Source organism: Oreochromis aureus, linkage group 5 (assembly GCF_013358895.1).
Source record: "Oreochromis aureus strain Israel breed Guangdong linkage group 5, ZZ_aureus, whole genome shotgun sequence".
Lineage (NCBI taxonomy): Eukaryota > Metazoa > Chordata > Actinopteri > Cichliformes > Cichlidae > Oreochromis > Oreochromis aureus.
The window spans coordinates 10,372,450-10,399,247 of NC_052946.1; the positions used below are offsets into that span (position 1 = coordinate 10,372,450).

The 26,798-nt window shown below is 41.5% G+C and overlaps 1 protein-coding gene across 1 annotated transcript in view; it reads right to left on the reverse strand.

Moving 5' to 3' along the window:
• Positions 1–388: 388 nt before the first annotated feature.
• The window catches only part of sulf2a (sulfatase 2a), a 49,403-nt gene continuing 22,993 nt past the window's right edge, over positions 389–26,798 (reverse strand). The window contains exons 5-24 of the mRNA XM_031733068.2: positions 10,819–11,085; positions 9,840–10,079; positions 9,572–9,723; positions 8,710–8,879; positions 7,076–7,226; positions 6,657–6,832; positions 6,104–6,232; positions 5,767–5,823; positions 5,501–5,630; positions 4,892–5,099; positions 4,256–4,511; positions 4,007–4,103; positions 3,795–3,889; positions 3,658–3,717; positions 3,406–3,572; positions 3,074–3,216; positions 2,821–2,929; positions 2,696–2,729; positions 2,156–2,209; positions 389–1,789 (exon numbers count right to left, since the gene is read on the reverse strand). Of these exons, the coding sequence (XP_031588928.1) occupies positions 1,759–1,789; positions 2,156–2,209; positions 2,696–2,729; positions 2,821–2,929; positions 3,074–3,216; positions 3,406–3,572; positions 3,658–3,717; positions 3,795–3,889; positions 4,007–4,103; positions 4,256–4,511; positions 4,892–5,099; positions 5,501–5,630; positions 5,767–5,823; positions 6,104–6,232; positions 6,657–6,832; positions 7,076–7,226; positions 8,710–8,879; positions 9,572–9,723; positions 9,840–10,079; positions 10,819–11,014 (2,655 nt within the window). The 5' untranslated portion in view covers positions 11,015–11,085 and the 3' untranslated portion in view covers positions 389–1,758. The remainder of the gene's footprint in view (positions 1,790–2,155; positions 2,210–2,695; positions 2,730–2,820; positions 2,930–3,073; positions 3,217–3,405; positions 3,573–3,657; positions 3,718–3,794; positions 3,890–4,006; positions 4,104–4,255; positions 4,512–4,891; positions 5,100–5,500; positions 5,631–5,766; positions 5,824–6,103; positions 6,233–6,656; positions 6,833–7,075; positions 7,227–8,709; positions 8,880–9,571; positions 9,724–9,839; positions 10,080–10,818; positions 11,086–26,798) is intronic.

Consider the following 26,798-nt stretch of genomic DNA (forward strand, 5'->3'; position numbering starts at 1 on the left):
GAATTCTTGTTGTTGACCTTCTGAATCGTAATAACAAAAAAAAAAAAAAAGCTGAAGCAAAAAAAAAAACAACTGCATACATTTTAAACAAAACGTGACTGGAAATAACAGAGTTAACTTGACTGTGCCAATCAGAATGCTATGACTATCAATTTAATGATCTCAAGCTGCTAGGTTTCCACTATTGAGATTTCCTCCTGATGCAACAGTGAAAGGGACATTATTGCGAGCAAATAGGTTACAGCTTCCACATGTCACTGCACTCATTATACTACACACCTACATCGGTTGTCCACAGAAACGAGCAGACAGAGACACCTGCTGGACATGAAAACAGTAAACCACTTAACAATTTCAAAATAAAAGCCAGGTCATATTTATGGTCAAACAACACTTTATTCACATTGACTATCAGCACTCTAGTAAAAGGAAGTATTCCCTAAAAAAAAGAAAAGAAAAGAAGCTAACAAATGCAAGAAGTAAACTTCACATCAATGAGTATTACACTGTTTTGTTTTTCTTCCGGCGTAAAGTATACTGTCCATTAATGTACATGGCGCAGCTCTTCACAGTGAACCCTTTAAGTGCTTTTCTGATGTAAATAAGGACAAACATACAAATCTCAATGACAATGACATTTCTCAAGCTACATTTCTCCCTATAAGTTCATTTTGTCAACTCGTATCATACAATGAGGTTGCCTCTCCAGTATTATAAAAAATATTGTAAACATTTATATTAATTGCACAACATACATTCAAATACATACTGTACTGTACAGCAAGATTTCGGACTTCTGTATTGTTATCTTGTAGCACCATGTATAGCAAGCTGAACAAACTATTTGGATACTTCTACAGTGTGATACTGACAATACAGAGGAGTAAAACGGCATTCACAAATGACACATTCTGTTACAGGTCACGTAGTCTGGAGGATTGTATCATTGTGAGGTGGTGTTGTTAATCTAGACCTCTTCAAGGGCATAAAGAGACTTTTGTTGAATTCTGTGTATGAGTTTAAATCATTGCAGGCAAACTCAGGTCACCTCAGAGCTCACAGCTGTGAGGAGGATGACCTGTAGTAACAAAGGACATTCATCAGTGTTAAGAATAACTATAATACAAAAGAGTATGGCGAAATGTTTGATACAGTTGGTTGTTGGTTAAGTCCACTTTACTTCCATGTGCAGACACGTTGGTACAGAGTAAGAATACAACATATGTCTTAATGTTACTCCAAGTGTGAAATAGTTAGCTAATCCGCATGTGCCACAGAGACATCACAAGGCCATGACATCATTGTGTAGCAGCAGAGGTGACATGTTACTCATCATGTTTCCACACAGTCCCATATGACATGAAAGAAAGCTGATTAAAGCTGAGACATTGTATATTATCTACAAGCATTAGTGGTATACTGAAAGGCTTGCAGACACCAAACTGTTCCAAATGATTTACAGAATCTTGTTGTTGTTGTTAACAATCCTGACAGCTGGGGGTGGCAAAGTTTGCAAATGGATATGAAATATGTTCCAAAGTAGATAATTGCTGAGTCTTTAGACTTCTTGTAGGCCTTAGTATTTCCTACGCCCCAGTAGGGGGCTATGAGGAGCAGCTCCCCCGAAAATGAAACCCAGCTTAGAGTGGTATCCCAGCATATGGTCTATCAAAGTCGAGGTCTTCGGGTTTTCTGCACTCTCCATTCTCCTTCCTTCTCTGGAGGAGGCCGATGCGGTCGGTTGTGGGCTGCAGGTGGTTAACCAACCCACCCTTCCCAAATCTGCCCTCTGTGCAAGAGAAACAATTACTGTAAGTTAAATGCACTGCTTGAGGCATTCACTGGAAACCATGGCTCCAGCTGTGGTCTGTTCCTAGCAACACTGCGAGGAAAAGCAGGAAATGACAATAACAGAACAGAAAACACAACACAATGTGACAATGACATATCTGCATTGCTGTAATGAATTTGAGCCGAGAGAGCGAATGAAAATGGTGCAGCAATGCAATGCAGGGAAATGTAAATACTATTAGTAGAGGAGTACAGAAATACAGTAAATAGGGCACCATGCTGTTAAGTCATCTGACCATGCTAAAAAATCTGGATGGAGATGCTGGCTGACTACAAAGGAGCAGATGGGTTATGACAAACTCACAGCGATTTGGAGGAGGGCTTCTTCACTTTTGGCCTCTTTCGGCGATGAACTGGCCTGAAGCATGCACAGCACGTATACACGCGCGGGACCAATGCACGTGCATGAAGACAAAACCCACAGGTATACACACACACGCACACACAGACATAGATGCACGCAAATATACACATAAACACAACCCCACACACACACACACACACACACACACACACACACACACACACACACACACACGCAATTAGGGTTGATTACAAAAAGGCAGAAGCTGAAAAGCAGCCTTGCATTTTAGCCCTCTTCGGATTTGACTTCTGCATGCTACAATGCTTCAATCACAGCAGTGAGGAACCATGGCAGTTCAGAGGTTCAGTTTCAGAGAAACGTGTCTGTATTTTGTTTCCTCAGCTCCCTAGATGACTGCCAATGAGCAAAAACATAACCAAAGACTCAGCAGTAACCTCTCTGAATTCATATTATAACTTGAATTCCATCTGTGATGGTTGTGAAAGCAATCAGCTGCAAGCTGTTTAGAGGAAGAAATACCTGTATTCACTGAAGTAGTTTCGCTCCTTTCCTCCTGAAAAGAAGCAGGGGTAGCAATAATCTTAGTTTCAAATGACTGTCGGCGCTACAATATATCATATTTACCACAGAGATCTTTAACTGACCCTTCTCTGGGTTGCACTGCTTATGTCCTTTGCAGCCCCGTAATTCCATAAGTTGTTGATGCATCAAATTCAGAGCGTTCCGATCAAGGGTGTTGACAGCATTTATCAGCTGCAGGAATAATAAGGACAAAATGTCAGCAAGGACTTTGGAAATTTTGGGAACTATCCCATGTGCATCATGAATCATGTAGTGGGATTATTTTAAACATATTATTGGTAACTGCCACTCTGTGTGTCTGTTGAAATAAAATACCTGGTACGGGTCAGTGTTGAGGTCAAAATACTCCAGGAAGCCCGTAGCAAATTCACAGAACAGGAAATTGTGTGTGTCATTGATGGTCCTGAGGCACCAGTATGTGTTGTTGTTGGCACTGGTGCATGCACAGAATGGACCCACTGAGGATCAGAGGAAGGGGGAGTTTATAAGGAAGGGAGGGATGAGAGTGGAAAACAAGGGTTTGAAAAACGTGCTTCAAAATATTGTTGTCATCATTTCTGCTCAGGAAAATAGTGCCAGAAACAAAGAGGTATGTTCCACCATGATACTCTTTGAACAACTTGCTATATCCATAGACTATCCCTCACTTGTCCAGAAGGGAGCAGTCTGCCAATGATGGTTGTCATGTGTGAAGCAGGTCAGGCCGGGCATGCTGCACGTGTCGTTGTTCTGAAGCCTCTTGAGGAATTTCCGTAGTTTCTTTCTGCGTTTCTGCTCCTTCTGCAACCACTGAGTCTTCTGCTTTGATGGCATTCTAACAAATACAAAACATACGTCACAACTAGCCTGAGTCAGGAATTCAAAATTACTACACAGTAAACGAGTGTTATACGTTTTACCTGAGTGAGAGCATTTGTCCTGCATTAAGTTGGAAAGTCTCCTTATTCGTAGTGAGATAACTGAAAAGACAAAGTCAGCTGTCAGATGTGCTGAATCTCTGTGTTGGTGCTGATCTGTCACCCTTAAATTCTCTCACCTGGGACTGTCGCACTGACACTCCTCTGGCCGCACGTTTTTCAGATGACCTTTGACCTCACGCAAGTTCTTGATTTTTGTCTGCAAGGTTTCGATCTAAAAAGGAAAGTTGCCCCAAATCTAATTAGACACCAACGGCTATAAGTAACCTACAATATGTATTAAATATAACAAGTTTTTTTTTTTTTTTTAAAAAGCAAAAAGGAACAGTACCTCGTGCTCTATGTGCAATTTGTGGTCTTTCCATGCTTGAAGGGACTTATAGAGGCCTCCATCACATTTAACTGTGTCATTCATAAGAATGGAGCATCTGAAGGGCATAGAAACAATATATTATTATTAGCATTGCTAAAAAATATATAGGCAATCTAAATTAATTTCTAACAGTTGATTTCTGTCTTTTACCTCCAGGAACATGACACATTCATGTGGAACAATGTACACACACACACACACACGCACCTATATGTGACTTTAATAGCAGCAGGTGGTGCAAGTTTGTTGCTGGTGGTGGGTTTGACTGTCACTTCCATGCCACTGAACTCTTCATTGTCTTCCTCATTCACTCCTCTCCTCCTGTCTCTGGCCCAGCTGCTGTTCCTGGACCCCAGTGGCCAGTAGCCTTTTTCTAGGTCTACAGCATACAGGTCACCACCCAGCTCAAACGATATAGAGCGGGCCCAACGCTTCCTACTTGTACCCTTACTGGACTTTATCTCTGCAGAAGATGAGACAGATTAATGTAAGACGTGTTTTTGATTCTTTATGTCAGGATAGATGACATAACAGCAACTAAACAGACTGATATAAATCAAAATTCCACGCAAGTTGTATCATATTCTGGGAATACTTTACAAGCTTCTGCTATTTAATTGGTAATTTGTCTGCTCTATTCTGCCACTTGATGGCAGCACTGACATATCCTTCTGGTCTCATGAATACTTCAAAAGCTGGTTATTTTCGCTTGAGATAAATGGCCCCATTTGGCAAGCCTCATAGACTACTGCAAGGACGTTTCAAAGTAAAGAAAATCTTCTTTCTAAACAAAAACATCTATTTATAGCAATGACAACAATGTAAGCGACAACAGGAACTGACTCTTTTTGGTGAGAAGCCTCTTCCTCTTCATGATGGATGGTTTGAAGCCGGAATTGCTGCAGTCACAGCTGTCAGAGTTGGATGTGAGAGACAGCTGTGAGGCACTGCTGGCCATCAGAGCCTGCATACGTGGGGCAAAGAGACTAGCCATGCCCTTGCACTTATACAGCCTCAGCTTGCCAGTCGGGTCCTCCACACACTGCCACTTCTGAAAGAAGGCACGGGGAAATATGGATTTACACGGGTCTTTGAGATTTTATAGAGTATAACATCATTTTGACCCAGTCTTTATAGCATGATGATAAAATTCACTGTGCACAGACATCTAAATGAGCACAAGACATATTCAAGATGAGCAGTAATAGTAATAATAATATTAATCTTCTGGGATGAGCCTTTTATGAGTCTTATTCAAACTGGAAAGCTCTTTATACACACGTGCACATGCTCTTCATTTTGGAGGATTAAGAAAGAGACTTTTATATTCTATGAAACATACAATGACTGCAGATAACTCAGCAGATTGCAACCAGAATGTTAATTATCTCTTAATTTTGTTCTATTCAGACTTCATTAACCTCTCTGTTCTAGATCTTACAGGTCAAGTACCTGTCCTGGCTGCTGGCAGGAGGTCTGGTACTCTGCTTTTTGGCACAGGTCCTTCACCCTCTGATATTTTGGCAGGAAGTTCTCTTCCTGGGCCACTTCCTTCCCATCGGCCCTCTTGTGGGGAGGCTTCCTGAAAGCACAGAAAAACAAAAAAACAGAAAACGATTTTTTTTTCTTGAGCCAACCAGACAAGAAGTCTGATGTTGCCAGAGGACAATTCCTGGTTTGGGAACAGTTTTCGCAAAAGATAAATCAATGAAACATACCCTCTCTCCACAAGGAAAGAATCCCTCCATGTTTTACCCTTCCTGCTCAACTGGAACCTGTAAAATGAGTAAAATGTTTTCAGAAATCCTGTTAGACCACTTTGTGATATTTGCACAGGATAAACATGTACTCTATTTTAAATGTCATCCTTGCATGCTACTGAGAAGAAAGTGGTGTTCCATTTTTATGTTTGGATTGCAGATTTCATTATGCCCATGAAATCAACAGAGTTCGAGACTCGACCTTTTTGACACATTCCTGGTATTTTAAATGCTATTCAGAAAACGCATACAGAATACCAAGATACTGAGTTTATAAAGTAAAGTAGGTATTCACCTATTGACTGGTCGGTCTGTGTCTAGCAACTTGAGGATAGACTTGCCGTCCATTTCTGCAGGGATATCAACACCAGCCATGTCCAGAAGAGTTGGTGCCAGGTCAATGTTCAATACTATGTGAGGATTACTGCAGGACAACAAGAACATTTTTTTCTATAGAACTAGATAGAAGAAGTATATACATAACACTATTTATACCAATTCTATGTGCAATAACTCAACTGTATATACATAACACTATTTATTACATATTACTTTTTTTTCTTCTTTCTTAAAAATACGGCTTGTATATTGTACATTTTATATATATATATATATATATATATATATATATATACATATCTTTTTCCCTATGTTATACTGTCCATATGTACATAGCACTGCAGAACTGTACCCCCCCCCAGCATGTTTACACTGAGTAGGAGATGCTCTGTATCTCATTGTACAACTGTATAGTGACAATAAAGGCATTCTATTCTAAGAAAATAGTCACAATGGTATTTACCTTTATCCCTATACTGAATGCAAGAGAAAAACAAGGAGTCACTTACATAGCACCTTGCTCCACATTAGGTCCTCGAATGTAGAAGGGTACACGGATATCAAACTCATAAGGCATTGATTTGCCCTTCACAAGACCAAACTGGCCGATATGGTAGCCGTGGTCTGAAGTGTAAATGAGGTACGTGTTGTCCAGTTCACCTGTCTCCACCAACATGTTGTACACCTACGGAGGATATAGTTCATTGAACACTCACACAGTGTGAAAAGTTTTACTTCTGTTTGATAGCTCAAGTCTCTTGTGCCAGATTGTGGGAAAGGAGGATTGAACAATTTACCAAGTGTGTCAGTGAATACATTATACAGTCCCAGTCAGAACAAGCACAGATCTCCCAGGACTTAAGGCTGTCAGATGAGATGTGTGTGTGTGTCTGTGTTTAAGCATACGTCTGTCTGCTTGTCTGAATACCTTCTCCACACTGTCATCCACCGACAGCAGAGTCTGCATCCTCCTGCGCTGAAGCATGTTAGTGAACTGCATGTGGACAGGCTTCATAGGTCCAGTGTAGCGTAGGATCCAGTGCTTGTCTGGGTTAGGGGCGTAGTTGTAGCTGGGGGTTCTAAAAAGAAAGAAAACAGCAAAAAAGTTTGAAGCTTAAACTTATGTGGTTTAATAAGCATTTCACTTATACCGATTCTACTTACATTTTAAAGGAGACAGAGTTCTTTTTGTACTAGTCACCATACATTTGCACAGAGATGTTTCCATATTCTTTAGCTGTAAATTGAATCATAGAACCAAAATGCATGCATTCACAGCAACATTTTCTTCCTGTGCTGGCTAATGTCTCCAATCCTTTTTCCCTAAAGTAGCCAGAAAACTGTTTATGGAATGCTAAAGTGGAGGTTACATAAACCATGTAAAATGCAATCAATAGGTCTGCACACAGTGAGCCCAGTTTGATCAATATTTAACTCCAAGCCATATAGAACTGTATTTGAGAATAAAAACTGCTAAATAGCTAATGAGATCCTAAAAGAAAATACCTTTAATGTTTAAAGTGGATCGATTTGACTTTTAAGAAATGCTAATGTCCCGAAGCTTATTCTGCAGTGAGAAATCTAATGTACTGTGAAGATGTGTCTGTAATGTGCCAAGGTGAGAAGAAGGTTTACCACTAGAGGAGTGCAGGACTTTTACTGCCTCTCTCTCTTAGTGTGGTTGATAAGGACAGAGGGAGATGGAGTGAGAAAATAGCCAGAGAAGGCTCTCACAGAAAACATCACCCGAGGGAGAGGAAATTTATGGAGAAAGAGCAATTAAAAGTTTGCACAAAGACACTAGGGCTGAATTTTCAGAATATTCTATGTGTTTAAAGCTTGTGTGGCACAGGTTAATGGTGCTGGAGGGATTAGATGAAGCAGCAGGATGGTGTGAGGGGGTAGAAATTGGAGTCTCATTACTGGCCTTGGCTACATCTCTAGAGGCCAATAGCAGCTCTGCCATTAGCTAGCAGCACTAGGCAGCCAGTGAGCACAAAGGGTCAGGAATAAAAACTGGAGGTGTTAGGGGTGTGTGTGTGCGTGCACATGGCTTCATCATTACCTAAGCTCTATACATACATCATTCCTCTCTTCTTGTACCACTGACAAAATGCTACAAATTAGCAGGTCTCATTATGGTGGTACCACTAATGTGAACAATGCACGAGCCAAATAAACTGGAGCAAAGCACTGGCAGTGGCAGGAGACGCATCGGCTGCCAACAACATTCTGCAGGCAGAGGAGGATGAGATTGAGTCGAGATTATGGAATTTGTGTCATTCTGGGTCATAGAAGCAGCCTGAATGCACAGATGACTCATATGCAAGCAAATAGCTCTGGATGTGAAAATTTAAAAATGTATCTGTGTACTTGTTATCTTTGTCCCCCTCAAACCAAACACGCTTACATCCCATAGGCAAAGCTCCTGTTCAAACAGCTGCCAATTATCTGTGCATGTATTATCACAGACCATTGGAAAACCTGCAACAATCTGCTAACTCGTAACTTGGTTATTCACAGAGTTTGTTTTGGCAATTTGAAGCTAACTCGTTTCCTTACATGTGCTGTGATGCATTGGAGAAAGCGGAGCTGTACTGCGGGGCAGAGTCCTCTGGACCATGCGGAGCAACGTGACTCAGAACCATCAACACAGGCCGGTGAGGGTACAGCCTCTTGGACATACGGAAGTAGTCGATGCTGTTGTTGGTAATGACATCTGTCAGATAGTCCTGTAAAGTACATAAAATATTATTTATCATGTACTCAGTGAGTGACAGAGGGAGTCAAAGAGCAGAGCACCAGCACTGTGCGAGTCAAAACCAGACGTTACTGATACTGAGTCAGTGGAACTGCTCAATGTTTTAACCCTTCATCTTGCTAAGCTACTTTAAAGTACAATTTTCACGTGTATTATGTTGCTTAAACTTATTGAATTGTTGTTTTCATCTGAACAAAGGCATCACTTTTCACACATTTCATTAAATGATTTTGTGTCAATCTCAGCACATGCAGGGATAAAAACCAACTGTCAATTTCATTTGTAATTACAAAAGTCAATACAGTCACTTATGTAAATGTTGGAGTGGGTGTAGCTCAGGAGGTATCTACTAATCGGAGGGTTGGTGGTTCGATCGCTCTGGCCTTGCTTTGGTCTGCATGCCAAATATCCTCGGGCAAGATACAAATCTCGAGTTGCCCTCTGAATGTGTGTAAGTGTTAGAAAGCACTTATGTGGAAACTAAGTATGAATGAAGGAGTGTGAATGGGTGAACTGGGCAATTTGTATAAAGAGCTGCTCAGGTAGAGTAGAAAAAAGATCTAAACAAATGTAATCTAATGATACTTGTAACTTTTACTTTAGTTTTGCAGTCTGTAAAGATACATGTATTTTCCTTTTGATGTCAGAAGAGTGCAATAATACCTTTGTGTAGTCGCTGCTGTGCTTCTCTCGTACACCGTTTCTGCAGAGGGTGTAGTTGTAGAAACGTGAGTTTTTCACCAATGCTACCCACTCCTTCCAGCCAGGAGGCACGTAGGAGCCGTTGTACTCATTGAGGTACTTTCCAAAAAAAGCTGAGTGAAGAACAGGTGCGCAGCAAGTTAATGATGTACTCTTTTTCAGGTTTATTTGCGAATTTCATAACTCAACGGGGATGACTGAAGCTCGATTTGGACTCTGCAACGCTCACCTGTCCTGTAGCCTGAGTTGTTGAGGTGGACAGCAAATGTGTGCGGCTCGTGGTGGGCCTGCCACGAGGGTGAGGAGCAGTTCTCGTTGTTGGTATAGGTATGGTGATTATGCACATACTTTCCTGTCAGGATGGAGGAGCGGGATGGGCAGCACATTGGCGTGGTGGAGAAAGCGTTTGAAAAATGTGTACCGCCCTTTTCCATGATGTGCCGAGTTTTGTTCATGGCCTGCATAGAGCCTGGGAGGCAACAGGGGGAAAGGGAGAGAAAAGGGGGGTGGGGTTGTACGAGGGGACAGGAGGGTAAGAGCAGATTCAAAAGCCGGCGATTGAAATGAAAGGGACCCAGAGGGATGTAAAGCATTCAAGAGGAAAAAGAGTGAGATGTTGAACATAGAGTAAAGAGTAAAAATATAAATATAGGCCATGAGCTGGGAAAAAACATTATGGATGTGGCAAGATAAAATGAAAGGGGGGAAATAAGATGAGGGAATAAATCTTTTTTTGTAAAGTGTAAGCCATTTGGTCTCCTGTGTACTAAAAGCTTTTCAGGCGGATGGTGATTGTTTGGGGAAACAGATGCTTGACCATAAATTCCTGCTTTTCAATGGGAGTTTTCTCACTGGCGATCACAGGAGGACAAAGGATGTCACTGAGGCCATTATGCAGCCACTCCAGCCCAATACGCTGCTAAAAGACTTAAGCGGGTAGGGAGATGGCCAGGGTTTGGCAACCAGACAATGGAAGCCATAGGCCGCCCTCATTTCATGCCAGCGACAGAGGAGCTGGCAAAGGGAACACATGACTTTGAGTGGGCCAGTTGTTATGGTGCCAAGAGGCAGCATTAGGCTGACTTTCCTTTGCTGATGCTGGTGGATACACATGGACAAAATGTCTGTACCCGACAAAGTGAACAGAGATACAGATGCATAATCACACAGTAAACGCACACCACAGAGGATTAATGGAAACATTTTACCCAGTTCTATGTCTTGATCATCAGTGAGAATGAGAATGACGTTGGGTCGGATGTTGCGGATGTGCCGGTCCCTCTGCAAACGACTCCTCAGGCGATATCCGGAAAGATATCCCGAGCCCTCAATCTCAGGGAGAACTCCCACCAGGACAAGAAAGAGAAGGAGAGGGAGAGGGGCGGACAGCCCCCGCCCTGCCATCACGCCACCTCCTCAGTCACCTCCTTAGTGTTTCTTTCAACACAGAGGAGTCAGCAACTTCCTTACTCAGCCTGAGGAAGAGGACACAGAGGGAAGCTGATGAGAATAAATCATACAAACACACGCACATACACAAAGCTGCACAAGTTAAAAACAGCAGATGCAAGCCTTGCCTGACCATTATGGGGTGCTCTTCCGTACAAATGCACCCGCTTGGGCTGAGCTCAGCTCGTTAATCAATCATTAATGATGCATTAGAGTGGTGTCATTGGCTGATTGTAATGATCTCTGGTGATGAGCACATGGCTGCAAGGCTGGGGCTAATGGGCCTGGGCTGGAGGCCAGCTCGGGCCTCACCTCATCGTAACGGGGTTAGGGTGAATGCGAAGAACGGGGGAAGGAGTTGGGTGAAGGAGTATGAGGCAGAGGTGAAGGAGAGACAGGATGAGAGGAGGGAAATAAAGACAGGGGTCATTGAGCGCAGTGACAATGTGAGGACAAAATATGACTCTAATGAAAATGTTCACCTTAAATCATAAGTAGACAAGGCACACTACAACAGAAAATCACCACAGTGTGAAAATGAAAGTAGAAGAATAAATGTGAATATGTCACTAAGGTTAATAAAATAAATAAATAGACAAAAACATACAGCTGCTTGTTCCTAAAAAAATTACATATTCTCCTTCTTGAGCACACATTTAACATAACAATTAGAGCCAAGTATGTGTTAAATAGTCTTTTCTTAATTAATCTCTACATGCAGTTTGCCAAAATTACACTTCAGTTCTATTAGCTTTCTAATAACTCTTCCTCATTAACAATACATCCCATTAGAGTTTACCATGGCAACTGTTGGTTATTGTGCCCATGCAAACCCACAGCAGCAGTAACCTGACTTTCCAGTGTAAAAACTCCAGAAACAATGACTGCAGGAACTCACTAAAAATCAACAGTAGAATTGCAAGCACTGTAGCTAATTAAGACACATCAGTAAGTGTTCGAGATTTAAGAGTCGCTTTAATTATCTTCATGCAAAAAAAGGCTGTATAACGAGGATCACATTTAGTCTCGGAATGAATAAAAACCTTTTTCTTAGAAATAAAGGAATAAATATTTGTTGTGATAGTTTTTTTTCACCTTTGTTCACATCTGAACCTTTCAGAACAAACATCTGCCTTATAAAATGTAGCGTATTCTCATTTTGATCAAATCCCCAATAAAAATTAAATAGCATCTAATTTATGATGACACACCAGCAGCTACACACCCCTGTGACCGTAATTAAAAACAGTTTGTAAGCAACAGCAACCCACTGTGATGTTTCGCTGTCGTGAGAAGGTGGGGGTTAGGTATATGTGCTGGGAAGTCCACAAGGAGATGACCAGAGCAGTCCTCATTTAAAGAGAAATACAAAGAACCAAGGTGCTTCCAGAACCTTTGTATGTCCTCTGTCTTCCTCCATCGACACACTCATGCAAGCAAATACATACTATGAGCATATCAATACATGATTAAAATGTAGCAGCAGCTGTTTTTGCTCTGCTCTTCTAACCCAGGGCATGTGGTTCTTCCCAGGAGGAGCACATGAGCTCTAACTTGGGGCTCTGTGCTTTTCTGAATTGTCCCTGCTTCCTTCTCATGTTCCCTCCTTGCCTCCATACCTCTTTCATTTCTGGCAGTGTATGAAAAGAAGGCACCAGCAACGAGGGAAACCATAATAAGGGGAAAAAAAGAAACCTGCTGAAAGGACACACATTTAAACAACGCTGTCTGCATTCAGCAGTGTAAACCTCATCACCAAAATCATTTCCAGGACATCTAAAGAGAATAAAGAAGATATTCAGTATGCTGAAAAATTAAGATCATCCTCTGCCACTGGCTCCTCTTTCAGGGTGGCTTGTGGTGTAGTAGGTACAGTGCTTGCCTTTGATAGTTGTTTATCTGTTTAAAAAGCTGATGTGGGCAAAACCCATCAGGGAAGGCTACCAAATATAGTCCTGACTTGCAAGAAAACATCCAGTTAGATTTTTCACGCTGCTCTATCAATAGCCAAGTATGTAAATGTTGTGTTATTGTCATGCTATGGTGGTGGATATTTCCTGACATTACTCCCGTGAGGCCTCCTCCTTTGCCCCGATACTGAGGACTAATTGGATTTTCAGGCTTTTATCAGCTCTAACCGACACACACGGTTCTTTCTTTCCAGCTTGCTCTCCCTCTGTCTGTCTTTTATCTGCTTGTATTGTTTATCTCTTCGGGTGGTAGATGCTACATGAAACCCAAAGAAAAAGCAGACGAAACCATAACCTCCAAACAGACAGAAGACATTGCACCTTGAAGACGTGTGGAAAAAACAGATGGACGACAGTTAAGGAACAGCAGTTGTCAGCCAAGCTGCTCTCGGTCTCCAACAACATGACCGTGTTGGCTTATACGCATTCATAATGCGAGGCAGGCCATGTTGTGTCTGTAAACTGCAGTGATTTAGAGCTCGTTTTCCTGACAGAGATCTGCCCACATCAGCTCTTTGTACTAAGTGAGCTGCAAAACAACAATGCTGATTCAGCCCGATAAGACAGAATGAAAGAAGAAATTTTGCCATTTAGACAGAAGCACAAGACAACTTGAGTAAATATAACTCTCAGCAAAACTCATTAAAGGCTGGGGGCTTGCAGAGGAAGGCTTTGGGAGTAAGCTAGCAGAATATGAGATCATAGGGAATAAGCTTCTAAAAGCATGTATAAAGAACAAGGATCATCTAAGGTTATACTAATGCCAAGCGATGCCTGAAAGTCAGAGCACAGAGAGAAAGTTTTGCTCTTCAGTCATTCGCTTGTAAAGAGGCTCTAAGAGACAGCAGCACTGCATCACCAGATAAAAACTTAATGCCACGCATCTTTTATTGATAAGACTGAATTATAAATGTAGTGACAACAGAGCCGGCCATGTCATAGCATGGGCATGATGGTAAGACTGTAGCAAGAGTGGAGGGACAAAAACAGAAACCGGATCAGCAGGAAGATATGTTACACTGCCCGGCAACTCACAGCTGTACTTTACTAGGTCTGTCACAGTTCAAGTGAGGCAGGGTGGAAGCTGGGAGAGTACTTGATAAATCTTCCAAAGACTTTGCAGAGGCGTTAATGTACTTTTCCCCTATAAATAAAACACCTTGGGCTTTGAAACAGGCACAAAGTCTGATTCATCCAATCTGCGATCCCCCGAGAAGGCACAAAACACAGACAGAATATGAGAAAACTGAGAAAAAAAAGACATTTATTACATATTGAAGGAGGACGAGCCATGGCGTACACTTGCAATTTAATCAGCTGTGCTCATAATGCCAATAAAATATGGAGGCGAAAGCCCACAAGCTTAAAGTCAGACTCCTGGTTTCTTTATCACCAATGTTCTTAGACAGAGAAAGATTGAGGAAAAAAAGAAAGTGCGAGGCAGGGGAAAAAAAAACTCTAGGCATATAGTCTGGAGAGAACAAAGCCTGAGCACTTCCACTGCAGACAGATCTTCACAAAACACGAAAACTAGATTCATAGGCCAAGGCTGCCATATAAAACAGAGCAGAATAAAACAGGATGTGCCGCAGAGAACCGCCATATTGTCCTCTGCCTCGTTCTTGACAGAGGAATTTGCCATCTACGGTGCTGAAAAACATAAAGAAAGTGGCCAGGAATGTTTAAATAGACACATCCATTGCTGAAACACTATCAAGCCAATCCCTTTGGTCATAATTGAGCCTGGCAGGGCTTTGCTAATGTGTGACTTTGTTCCCACTGGCCTGCCTAGCTCTGAACAGAATGTGCAAAATCTCCAAGGACCCTTGAATTTACCAACAAAAGTTGGTATTCAGATGCTAATTCTGCAACGGCATGCATCTATGTGAGAGTAACATTCTCTCAGGGAAGTTTGCGTTTGTGTGCGTGCGTGCATGAGTGCGTGCGTGCCAGTGGAAGGAGGGGACTGTGATTCTCAATACAGTATGGAATGTTTTTTTCATGATAATAAGAAGCCACGGTTCGTTTCCATTCCTTAATCTATTATTCTCTGCAAATCTCTGTTCCATCACCAGATTTGGGAAAATTATTTAACCCTGCATTTGAGGTATTGGTGGAGCTACAGCAACTGACTTTTGTGGAATTTGATGGCAGCACAATCAATCTCTAAAAGAAGTACTGATATATCGCATCATCTTTCAAGTTGATATGCTGACCTGGGCTTGTTTAGAAATCTAGCAGCATTACAATTCTTATGCTTAAGATCACTTTATCAGTGTAGGTTCAACACCCACGCCCCTTTCTCTATGCATTTTGTCTCTACTCAACTTGAAAATGGTGACTGAGGAGTTAAATCAGCAACGTTTTCACATGTTGTGTCATGCAGTCTTAATATATTTATCATTATTACTACAAAACACTGTAGAAACCCAACCGTGCAAATGTAACTAATAAGGCTAAGGTAAGATTTTGGTGATGAAAATTAAACTTGTACAGTTAAAAGTGCTATTTGGTATATGACTTTCAGAACTACTGGAGACCAAAATAAACGAGTGAGTGAGCCAGTTTAAAGTCCATTGAAATGTCTTAATGAACTGTCATTAACTCCACTGCTCAACTATTTGTAAATGTGAAACTGCTGGCTGCATCCGTATGTTAAAGCGATGCCGTTCACTCAATCAGATGGGTCACTTTTACGTTAATGTTCCTTCCTTTATTCAGTGACAGTGATGGAGAGAGCTATTTGTGTCTTTGTCTTGTGCTGTCTTGTGTATATCCATCTATTAATGTGACAGCATGCAGTTCAGACTTGTGCCATTAACAGATAAGTAAATGTTCCTAGTGCTGAACTACTGAGAAGGCCATCGCAACTTTTGCGGAAAAGTGATAGGGTGCTCATTCAGACAGGAAGCCAACACTTTGGAACGTGATCAGATTAATGTGAAGGAGTATTTGTCTGATACAGGCTTGTATGCCTTCTCTGCTCCCCTTTATGAAACACACTGAGGGTGACTGAGGGGATATACATGGTGAATCAGAGAGCAAGGGAAATAAGAAGAAAAAACAAAAAACAGTGGGTTAGATAAAATTAGGTACATAACAGAATGCTTTGGTGTAAATGTGTTGTTTTCTGCAGCCATTAGCTGAAGGCTCTGGGCTGCACTCACCTCTTTCTAAATGCAGATACAACGATTTCATAGCAAGAGAACAGCTAAAACCCACAGAACAGCTAAGCAAGCAACACACAAATGGAGAATGTTGCTCAGCTAAATTGTTCCATATCAAAGTGTTTGCTGCTCATGTTTAAAAACCTGTATATAGATCCTTCGTGAAGCCGAGACTAATCGTGGTATCAGACTCTTATAATAGATTCTATAAGACAGAATGCTGCTTTCAGCTGTTTTATGTCTCTATGAACTCTGATTTGACAGTAAAAGTAAAAATGCAGGGCTTTACACAGTTACAACTTGCTGTCAGTTTTTTGGAGCAGAAGGTCTTGACTCTTGCTTCTCCGTAGCACAGCTGTGACCCCAGACAATCTTTTTCCAACACTGACCTCCAAACTAACAACTGATGCCGATGCAATGACATCCAAACACAATGCCTCTTTACTATGTCAGAATCCATCACTGGTCAAAACCCTCAGTGCTTCGCTGATAACCCTGAAATCATATTCAATAACTCTCCAGCAGCTCCTTGGTTTAAAATAGAGCCCACACATTCTTTTGACGAATATGCCTTTACTTCCTAATAACTAACTTTAATAGTTGAGAATGACAAGAGATAATGCAGAGGCTGATCCTATTCACTGAGAAGATTTAATTTAGATTTCCCTCAGGTTCCGATAAGCTCGGCACACTGCAGACATTTTAAGATGACAGTCAGAACCTGCACAGCAATTTTCTGTTTGAATACGCAGACACAAAAGACCAGTGGGTAGACTTTAAAAGTGAGAAAATTTGATTTCTGCAGCGATGAAGTGACCCAAGTGTGAAATATTTCTTTCTGCACTTACTGTTAAACTGTTTGTCTTCAGATTTGTGTTTCTTCTCTTGTTTACACATAATATTCTCCCCTAACCTTTAATGCCACGTGGAACGTGCTGCCCAAATGGTGAAATATGAATGTGTGTAATTTTAGCACTTAACACATCATTAATCCTGCAGTGAGTCTGCTGCTCCAGGGGAAGAGGTGAAGTGGTGATGTGCTCTGTCTGGAAATCTCTCTCTCTGCCTCACACTCACTAAAAAGTGTTTTCATTATAGAAAATATAGAGAATGTTATACAAGTACACTAACTATATTTGTAGCCATGTGGATAGCAAACAGTTTTCTTATACTGTTTTAGGACAATCTCAATGGTTTACACAGAGCTCTGATATCAACCCAAACCCAAGGCCTTCAGGAGAAGTCAGTACAGGGTAGGGTTGGGTTGAATATGAGAAGGAACACATTAAGAAAGAGTTCTTGGATTTCCTCCCCAAATTTGGAGCAACGTGCACTTCATTTCCTGTATTCTGGTGAATTGCATTTTTTCTACATCTGTTAATGGTGTAAATTAAGAGATGCAGAAAAAATACATAAATAAAGCAAAATTGAAAAAAATCGAAGAGCAGGTGACAGTTCAGCACATACTAAAATATAACACAATGAAACTCTCAGGCATTCTGCATCATTTCCAAATAATTATTCCCCAAATTTCTCATTAATTATCAACAACTTTTCTCATTAAAAAATTATCGCTGCTGAGTAAACATAGACATGAGTTACACCGCTGTCCCCTGTTGTCTTTGCCCATTTCCAGTAAGGATGCAATTAATTTAATAGTGTTTAAAACAGAGAAAAAAAATTTGAATGTATGACAAAAACACCCAGAAAATATCCAAAATTGGAAACAATGGACAAATTAAATATTGGTCATACAAACATTGCATGCAAATTTAAAAGTCATCTTAAAACCATTAATCACTTCAATAATCACATTTTTAACTATTGAAATGTGTGCCACCTCCCACTGTGTACAAAATAAAGTCAGATTAGTTTGCCGAGTCAGGCTAATGCTATGAGCCCTAGCAATCTTTCCTGCACACCTTGCACAACCCTGTGCAGAAAGTAGCTACGCATCCTGTGTAACACAACATCAGTTGTGCGATTATATGTAGTTTTATTCTGACACATCTAACAAACAACTGCTCAATTTCTGCATCCAAGTTTTACAGAACCACACTGGTTCATGCAGTTTTCATCTGGTTATTTTCCAGCTTGCTTTTCACAACTTCCCCTCACACAGAGACAGTGAGGCAGCGCTATAAATGCTTCAGCCAAAAGGATACATTTCATTGTACATCAACAAAACAAGAATAAAATACTTTGTAAGAAAATGTTTCTATCAGTTTCATACTTTTTCCTTCTTCATGGTGATCATCCTGCCTGAGCGTGCACAAAGTGAGACACTATGTAGCTGCTAACTGAGATAACACCACTGTGAGTGTGTCAGAGATAATTATGTTTACCTCACAACCTTCAGTGGTTGTATAAATGCATAATTCAGATTTGGGGAATTAAAAAAATAAACAAGCAAAAAAACTGAACAAAAAAGACCCCAGACCTATTCCTGAGGGAGAAAAGCCCCACCTGTGTTGGAGTCGTTCATAAATTCTCATTTTTCTCTTGTTTTTAAAGCAGTGTTGGGGGTAGTGGAGTAAATATTAGGGGACAATGTGTCCCTTCCTTACCTTGTTTTTTGTGTCTTTTCAGAAAGCTACATGTAAGTCGTGCTTTATCAGTGACCTCATGCTCATGCCAGGTTATCAAACCTCCTGGAAAGTCTTCACAGAAGGAACGTAGATGCTGGAGGTAGCCAGTTACTCCCCATGCTTGCAGAAGGAGACATCGAACAGCTTTATCTGGCTGCCATGCTGTGATGTTTAAATTTTGGCCCTAAGTAAAAGTTACATAAATGTAGGGTAACAAACAAAGATGGCAATAAATTATAAATGCCAAAAAAAACCTGCCCTCAGTAGTCATTTTCTGGTAGTCACGCTATACTCTGAAAGATTTCCTCACAAAGCTAAAGCACCCAGACAGACACAAGGAAAAAAAATCATCTCCATCTCCCTACCTCCATAATCCACAGGGCCCATTATCTTTTAAATGGTTTCAATGCGTGAGGGAGAAAGTGATGGGAAGGTGGGTGAATAGTTTGCTGGAAAAAAATAAGAGGGTGGAGGAGAGAGAGAGAAAGACGAAAGAGAGCGAGGTAGAAAAAGAGACTGTATGATGGTGTCAGTTCAGACAAAAGGCCCAGTCATGTGTTCTCGCCGGAGAACAAAGAGCTCTGACAGACTCTGCTCTGTTGACTATAAAAGTACACACAACGTCTCACACGCGCACACACAGACTGAGCGGCAGACACACAAACACACCCACACTGTGTGTATCAGACTTCAAACTTCTCTTTCCAATGAGGGGACATAAAAGGGGAAAACAACAGTTAGGCTAATTATCTCTGAATCTGGAGGAAATGAACAGAATCATATTGTTGTATTGTTCTCAAAGGCATTACAGGGACATCACAGAGCTACCGTCTACCTTTTGGTCTCCTCAGGGTTTATCAAACTAAATCAGTGAAGATCTTCCCCATAATGGACTCAGCCACACCAAAAATAAATCAAAACCTACTGCAGTGAGGATTTTTTTATTAACCAGATTCACTCTTGAACTCTTGAGATGCTACTTTTCACTTTGATTCACACATGTCCACTTTGCTCTTTGTTTCCAGCAGCAACCGGGTGGCATGTAGGGCTAGCGTGGTGGTCTGCAGGATTTTTTGAGGGGCTTCAGTCAGGGACCATTTCAGGGTCACGGCACTTACCCCTCCTCTCATGCACCCCTGCGGTACGCTCCATGAGAGCCCAAAGAGAACACGGAGGTGTTAGAGAAAACACAAACAGAGCCACGATTGTCCCTGACTTGAGTTCAACCCCCCACAGCCCCACCTCCAGGGACTTAAGATTGAGAGAATGAGCAACTGTCAATGGTGTTTTGCAAATACGTAGCTTTTTTCACTTCAGATGGGTTTATTCAGATGTCTGAGGGAAAATCGCCCTGCTTTGCAGTCTCTGAGTGTCCTTGCCTTTCCTGTCCTATTCAGGTTTGTATATGGGAAAGCCGTTTGTGATGCATCCGAAAGAGCGGCTCAGTCGCTAGCTCCTTTGACACGGGGGTTGACAGCTGAAACAAGTGAGCAAGCTGGTGGACAGGGCAGCCTGCTGAGTGATGACTGTTTCTTATTGGCACTTATTGACCAGTGGCAAAGCCCCCCTACAGTGTGTCACATCTCGGCTAAATGGATAACGGACAAATCAGCCGGGGTCCATTGTTCCACCAACCTAAATACCTCACTGAGACTTCAGAGCAGCCAACTGACTTCTGTATGACATTGTGTAACTGCTGCAGCATTGAAAAATCTAACATCAATCCACAACGTGGTCTGCTAAGAATTCCATAATACGAGAAGGCTGGATGAGAACAATATTGAGATTCCCACAGTGATAATTATCTGCTGAAAGTATATTGCTGTTATTTTTCTAAATAAAGTTGTGCGCCTTTGGTTTATGAGTTGCACACATCGTGTTCCACAGGACTCACAGGTTTTAAGCTGTCATCTGTTGTGTTTTAATCACATGCCATTCCTCTCCTATTATCAAATTAGCAGCGGCAGTGGGGACTTCTCCCTCTCCTTATGGCCCCGACTTAATGATGATTACGGACAATATCAGTTTCAACTTTCAGTAAACTGCCGGCCACCCGCTGAATAAATTAAAGACAGCTCAGATAAATCAATACGCTAGTAGGAAGTTACAGTTGAGCTGCTGCTGAAGTAATCACTTCTGTAGACTTGCCAATCTTTTACTTAACTGATAAACAATGGCTCTTAACTATTCAAAGAGGCCCTACACAGCAGAGGGATGGCCAGGATCTGTGAGCATGGTGAGGACCATCTTATCTGGAGTTAAGCACACCCTTGGGACTTTGAGAGGCAACAAATGCTTCTTTACTTCTTCACTCCTCCCATTCTCTGTCCTTACCCCCCCACCTTTGCTAGCTGGCTTTCTCCTGGCCCTTTTGTCAGTGGATTACTGGCTTATCCCTCCCTCCCCTATCGGAACCACACAGGGGGTCAGGACTAGAGCACAGAGGGGAGATCTCCACACAATGATCTGAATTACAGAGGCTTTCTATGTATGGTCACTTATATTCCCCCCCATTTGCTCTACTTGGAAATCACCACAGAGTGCCATTCATTGCTTATGGTTTTCCCAGCAGGAATCTTAGGCTACATGCCCAAACCCGGAATCTTTTTCCTCTGTAACAACACAGTTCACAGAGTGTGTCTTTTTAAGCAAACTCTTTGTTTTTTGTTCAGTTTAAATGCAAACATCTGTGTCTGTCTGTGTAAACATCAGCTTTGGTATTCACAGAAAAACCAACACAGAAAATACTCATGCATTGCAAACAAACAAGCCACGGTTGAGACCGCAGTGTGTGTAACTCCACACTCTCTACACACACAGTCTATATCATCCCTCTATACTGCGAGAGAGCGCAGGCCGTCTCCTCCTCTACAGGTCGGCATCCATCTCTCTCCATCTCTTCCTCGGGACAGCTGCCCAGACAGCCCATCTGTCTGTCCTGACCTGTGTTTGGGACCATGGGGGGAGCCTAAGTGGCCCACAAAGGGGGTCTCTGGCATGGTGCCCACCCAGTAATGACAGTTAAGCTGCCAGCGACTTGCCTAACAGCTTTGGAGGTCCCTTTGTGGTGCTACAGTATTGATATTGTATTGGGTTGCAAAGGGCTTGGCAGCCTTTTAATGAGAGCTCAGATTGATCAGGCAGTAGTGGGTCTCTCTTTACTGTGGATAATGCTCATCAGCTGTCCCTGCAGGCCTGACTTTCCTGTGATTTGAATTACTGACTGAAAAAGAGAAACGCACACACACACACACACACACACACACACACACACACACACACACACACACACACACACACACACACACACACACACACACACACACACACACACATCCTTATATGTGTGAACAAATATTAGTAAGTAAGAGCAGAAAGAAGGTAATATTAAATATTCATAATTACAGTTATCTTTGGGGGTTTTCACAATTGATTGAACTGAATTGTCTCCTTGTGCTTTGGATCCATATGTTTCATTTCATGTCCAATCAATATGCAGTGAAAGAAAGCTGCTTGAGTGCACTTGGCCAAAGCTAAAAACCTTCAAACCTGTTGCTTTATAAATCCAGTCTATTTGTTATTAAGTTATTCTGAAAAAAAAAAAGTTGTTGCATTAAAAATACTGCAATAATGCACTGAAGTTAACAGGAAATTATTCAAAGTTGAACGTTACTTGCAAAACAAAAAGAGGTTTTTTCATATATATGAATAACCCCCCCCCCACCACAAAATTATAATATCAATAATTATTCCCAGAGAACAGGATGTTTTCAAAGCCCTTCCAGAGACAATACTTTTTTCTCCCCAATTTCTAACAAACATAAAAAGAAAAAAACAACAATAGTTAAATAAATTTTAAGGTAAAATACACTTTTAAAAATGTATTCTGACTCGTGGTGAAACACACACAGGCACACTTGCCCAATAAAAGGTATAAAAAAAAAAAAAAAGATTCAGAGAGCCAGAAAGGTGTTTAAACCACCTGCCTGTCAGCTTCTATAATATCACTTCCCTTTTCCATCCCTCATCCTCCTCTTTACCTGCCTCCACAGGCTCAATTCAAGGTCAAAGCAGAGGCCTCTGGAACTTGACTAGTTCCTATTAGGCCTCCATTAGACCCCTGTCAGAAAGGCAGCCAGCTGTCGCCCTCCTGTAGTGTGATCATGACCCCCACTCAGCCTCTGGAACCTCTCCTGGGATCTGCAGCAGGGAAGTAACAGGATGGGGGAAGAATAGAAACCCTGCTCAGAGGACATCGTGATTATTTCACAGTGGCCTTTACTCCTGAAGCAGCCAAGGGACCAATCCAGAGCTGGGCTGGCAATTGATCATACTGAAACAGGATGTGAAAAGAAATTCAAATTCCTAATTGGAAATTGTATATATTCTGTTGATAACCTCTTCAAAATACCCTACACTTGTTTAATTGCAACCTGCTGACTTGTTCTCTTGGGTGGTTTCTCTGTTTTATTCCACTTTCTTCAATTAGGCATCAATTAGCAGCGCTGGGACGGAGTTCATCAACCTTGTGTTGCAAAAAGAGTGCAGCGCACGACCCCATTTTACTAAAGGCGTAATTACTGCACCATTACCTAACTGTGACCACTGCACCCACACAAAACCTTATAACTCCTTCCTATCAGCTCAGACAGAACATAAAGCACCAGACAGGATAGGAGATATGTCCAGTTTTTCAACCATGAAGCGATTAATAGTCACCTATACCCTTTTACTGTGGTTCACACTGAGCAAAAAGGTCAATCACATTCATGAGAAAAATGCTGTAGATGAATGTCTGCATTTAATGAACATCATATGGCGTTAAGATCACTGTAACCCTCTCTTGTGCAGTCAGAAATCATTAAAAATAGATGGGGAGCAAAGCCAATTCATGGTGTACATAAAATGGCCAGTAAATTCATAGGGTAAGCCGACAAGAGAGGGACAGGGACACTGCATTTCTTTCACATAAAGAGTGGAGAAACGCACTGTTTTACTGCTGTAGAAATTAGAGATGGCACGATACCACTTTTTTATGTCCGATACCGATACCGATATCATAAATTTGGATATCTGCCGATACCGATATGAACCGATATAGTGTGTTTTTAATCAATAAAACTGTTTTTTAATATCTTGCTGCATTTTGTATAAGTTCATACTCAAGTTTAAATAAACAATAACACTAAAGCTATTCTGTTATACCTGTATGTAAAAAATACACTGCACCCAAAATATTTCATAGTTCAGCAACACTGATCAATCTAATAAACTTAATCCTCCCTATTCTGGTATTTTAAAGAGTACTTAGCAGAAATATTAAGCAACCTAACTAATAGGGTTGCAAACTCCCAGCAAAAAAAAATAGGGAACCACCCACCCTCCACCTCATGATGCTTAATCGATGTAATCAACTTTAATTTGATGCAGGTTGAAAAAAAAATGCACAGAAATAAATTATTTTTCAAGAATAATTAAATAGATTCAACATCTTTCTTCAACAGAATTGCAGAATTCACAGATGGTACCTTCTCAAAGAAAAAAGTACTATAGCTTACTAGGGTATATTAGACTTAACAGTTACTATATACAGTAATGGACTTCTATACATTTTACATCAGATTAAAACTTTGGGTGTAAGATTCAGATAATTATTTATTAAAAGCTAGGCATTTTAAATGAGAATAAGAAAGAAAAGTATGTCTTTGTGCCCTTTTTCCTGTTAATGCCCCTATCGGCCCCCTGGCTACACTTTGCTAGATCCGCCCCTGCACAGTTACCAGCCGTCAGCTGCGTAGAAAAGGATCCTGGTGTAGAAAGTAATATTAAATAAATTCTAACAACAGCTTATCAAGGTTAAACGTGCTGCTGTTGTTCCGCCGCTGGTTTCCTCTTTCTGGTGCAAAGTGGACCAAAACAAAGAAGAGAGACAGACTCGCAACAGAAAAGCTGATCAGCTGATCATTAAGCAGTTTCACGATTGAAGTAGCTGCAGGAAGGTGAGAGAGGGAGAGAGAGAGTCAGTCGCTCCATATATCGGTTGTTAAGCTTAACATGGGAACGCTTTACAAACATTCAGAGATGAACTTACACACTTGCTTTACTTCTCTCTGGGATAACTTCCTCGGAGATGAAATGCTGGTTTGGTAGCAAGGCTACAAATACACACAGCCGCTCTATCACATGAGGCACACTGCTCCGACGTGCTACGGTTATGAGCCGAGTTACGCCGTGTCGCAAGTTTTGTGAGGTGTTTTTTTGATATTTAATGGATCGGATTACATTTTTTATTTCTCGCCGATATCCGATCCAGTAATTTAGGTCAGTATCGGACCGATACCGATACGTAATATCGGATCGGTCCATCTCTAGTAGAAATTCAGTTCAGTCATTCCTATAGTGCAGTGGTTTACACATTTACTTAACAAGCAAAAGATCCATGGTTCAATTCTAGAAGGAGACATCTTGTTCAAAAAAAGTCTGTCAAATCAAACATGTGAAGCTACCTGCTGTGGCAAGCCTTTGTGAATAAGGGAGCGCCTGAAACAAATTTGATTCCTACACTGTAGCTCATAGAGTGCAAGAGACAAGACTTCAAACAGAACCTCCAACACCTGTCCAGCATTTATCACAGACTAGTGATGAGATACTCGGTGTCATCGTGTGTTTAGCAAGCTCCTTTTTAAACACAGCTGTGATTAATATCTATTAAAGCAATTATCTTAACGGCAGGAAACTGGGGATGGGAAAAAAAGAAGAGGGCCCTTTGTGGAACTTTGCATTCAGCTGAATGCGCCTTTCAGCACCATCGCCCCAGATTGCTTAAGTTAGATGAGTGGTTATGCAAGTGGGCTAAAGGGATTTTTTTCAAGTGTGGACCTACACACACACACACACACACACACACACTTTTGTCACAGCCAGCAACTTCCTTAAAAATAAAAAGTGGGCTTCCCAGCTAGCCGATGGAAGCTGACACACAGCAAAAGAATGAGCTGCCTCTCTGTTGTTACTATAAAGCTTGGCCGGAGTGCTGAGTGGCCTCAGTGTGTGTGGGGCCGCAGGTTGGCACACTCACAGGAGGCTTTATTGGGGTGCCGTCCTGAGCGTCAGGCAGCATGCCCGATGTTGACAAAGCCTGGTATCGCCTGCTGTCAGCCCATTCTGTGTGCACCCGGCGGAAAGAATCAATTAGGCCGTGGTCACAACAGAGCACTTTAATATTTGACTTTTAATCAGTGGGCAGAAGGCAGAATGGTGCATGGAAGCAAGCCGGGAGTTTCTGTCTTGCTGATGTGGAAAATGAGGGTCAGGAAAATGCTCCAAGACCCCTGCTGTGTGCATCAAATATCCTAGGGTGGATATAAGGAACCTGCACCCACCACTGGCTAATCCAAAGCGGTTAGGGAAAAATATCCTTTTGTCACTCACAAGATATCAAAAGCACCTTATGCAATCAGCTGCAAGGAATAGTGGAGATATATCAAACAACTTTGTTCATAAGCAACCAGAACTCTGTGGAAAGGACACTGGTTTAAGAGGGGAGGCTGAATTGATGAGGTCTTCATTCAGCGAATGAACTGTACCTTTGAAGAGTTTCTCTAGCAGACTTTTGGTTTTTATCCTGCACTGCCGAAGGCTCTTTCTACCAGCAAGAAGAGGAGGAAGAAAGAGAGAGGTGAATGCTGTCCTCAAACTAGGGTTTTGAAGTGGAGATCAGTCCTCAAACAGAATATTTTACCAAAGGCGCATCATTCACCTGTCTGCTCTTGCTAGTGTCACAGAAACATGAAGCTATATCAGAGTTGAGCTGCCTTAAATCGTCTGTCAATACAAGTTTCATAGTGAGGCATATTGTCTTCACAAACAAAACAGTAAACTATTGCATCTATATTAGGAGCCCTTTGTAGCAGTTGTTTGTTAACCAGAAAGGAGAACTGCCCTGCATACTGATGTTTTTGCAAGTGGTAATGAGACAGCTGTACACAGCTGTGCAAATAATATACCCACATGT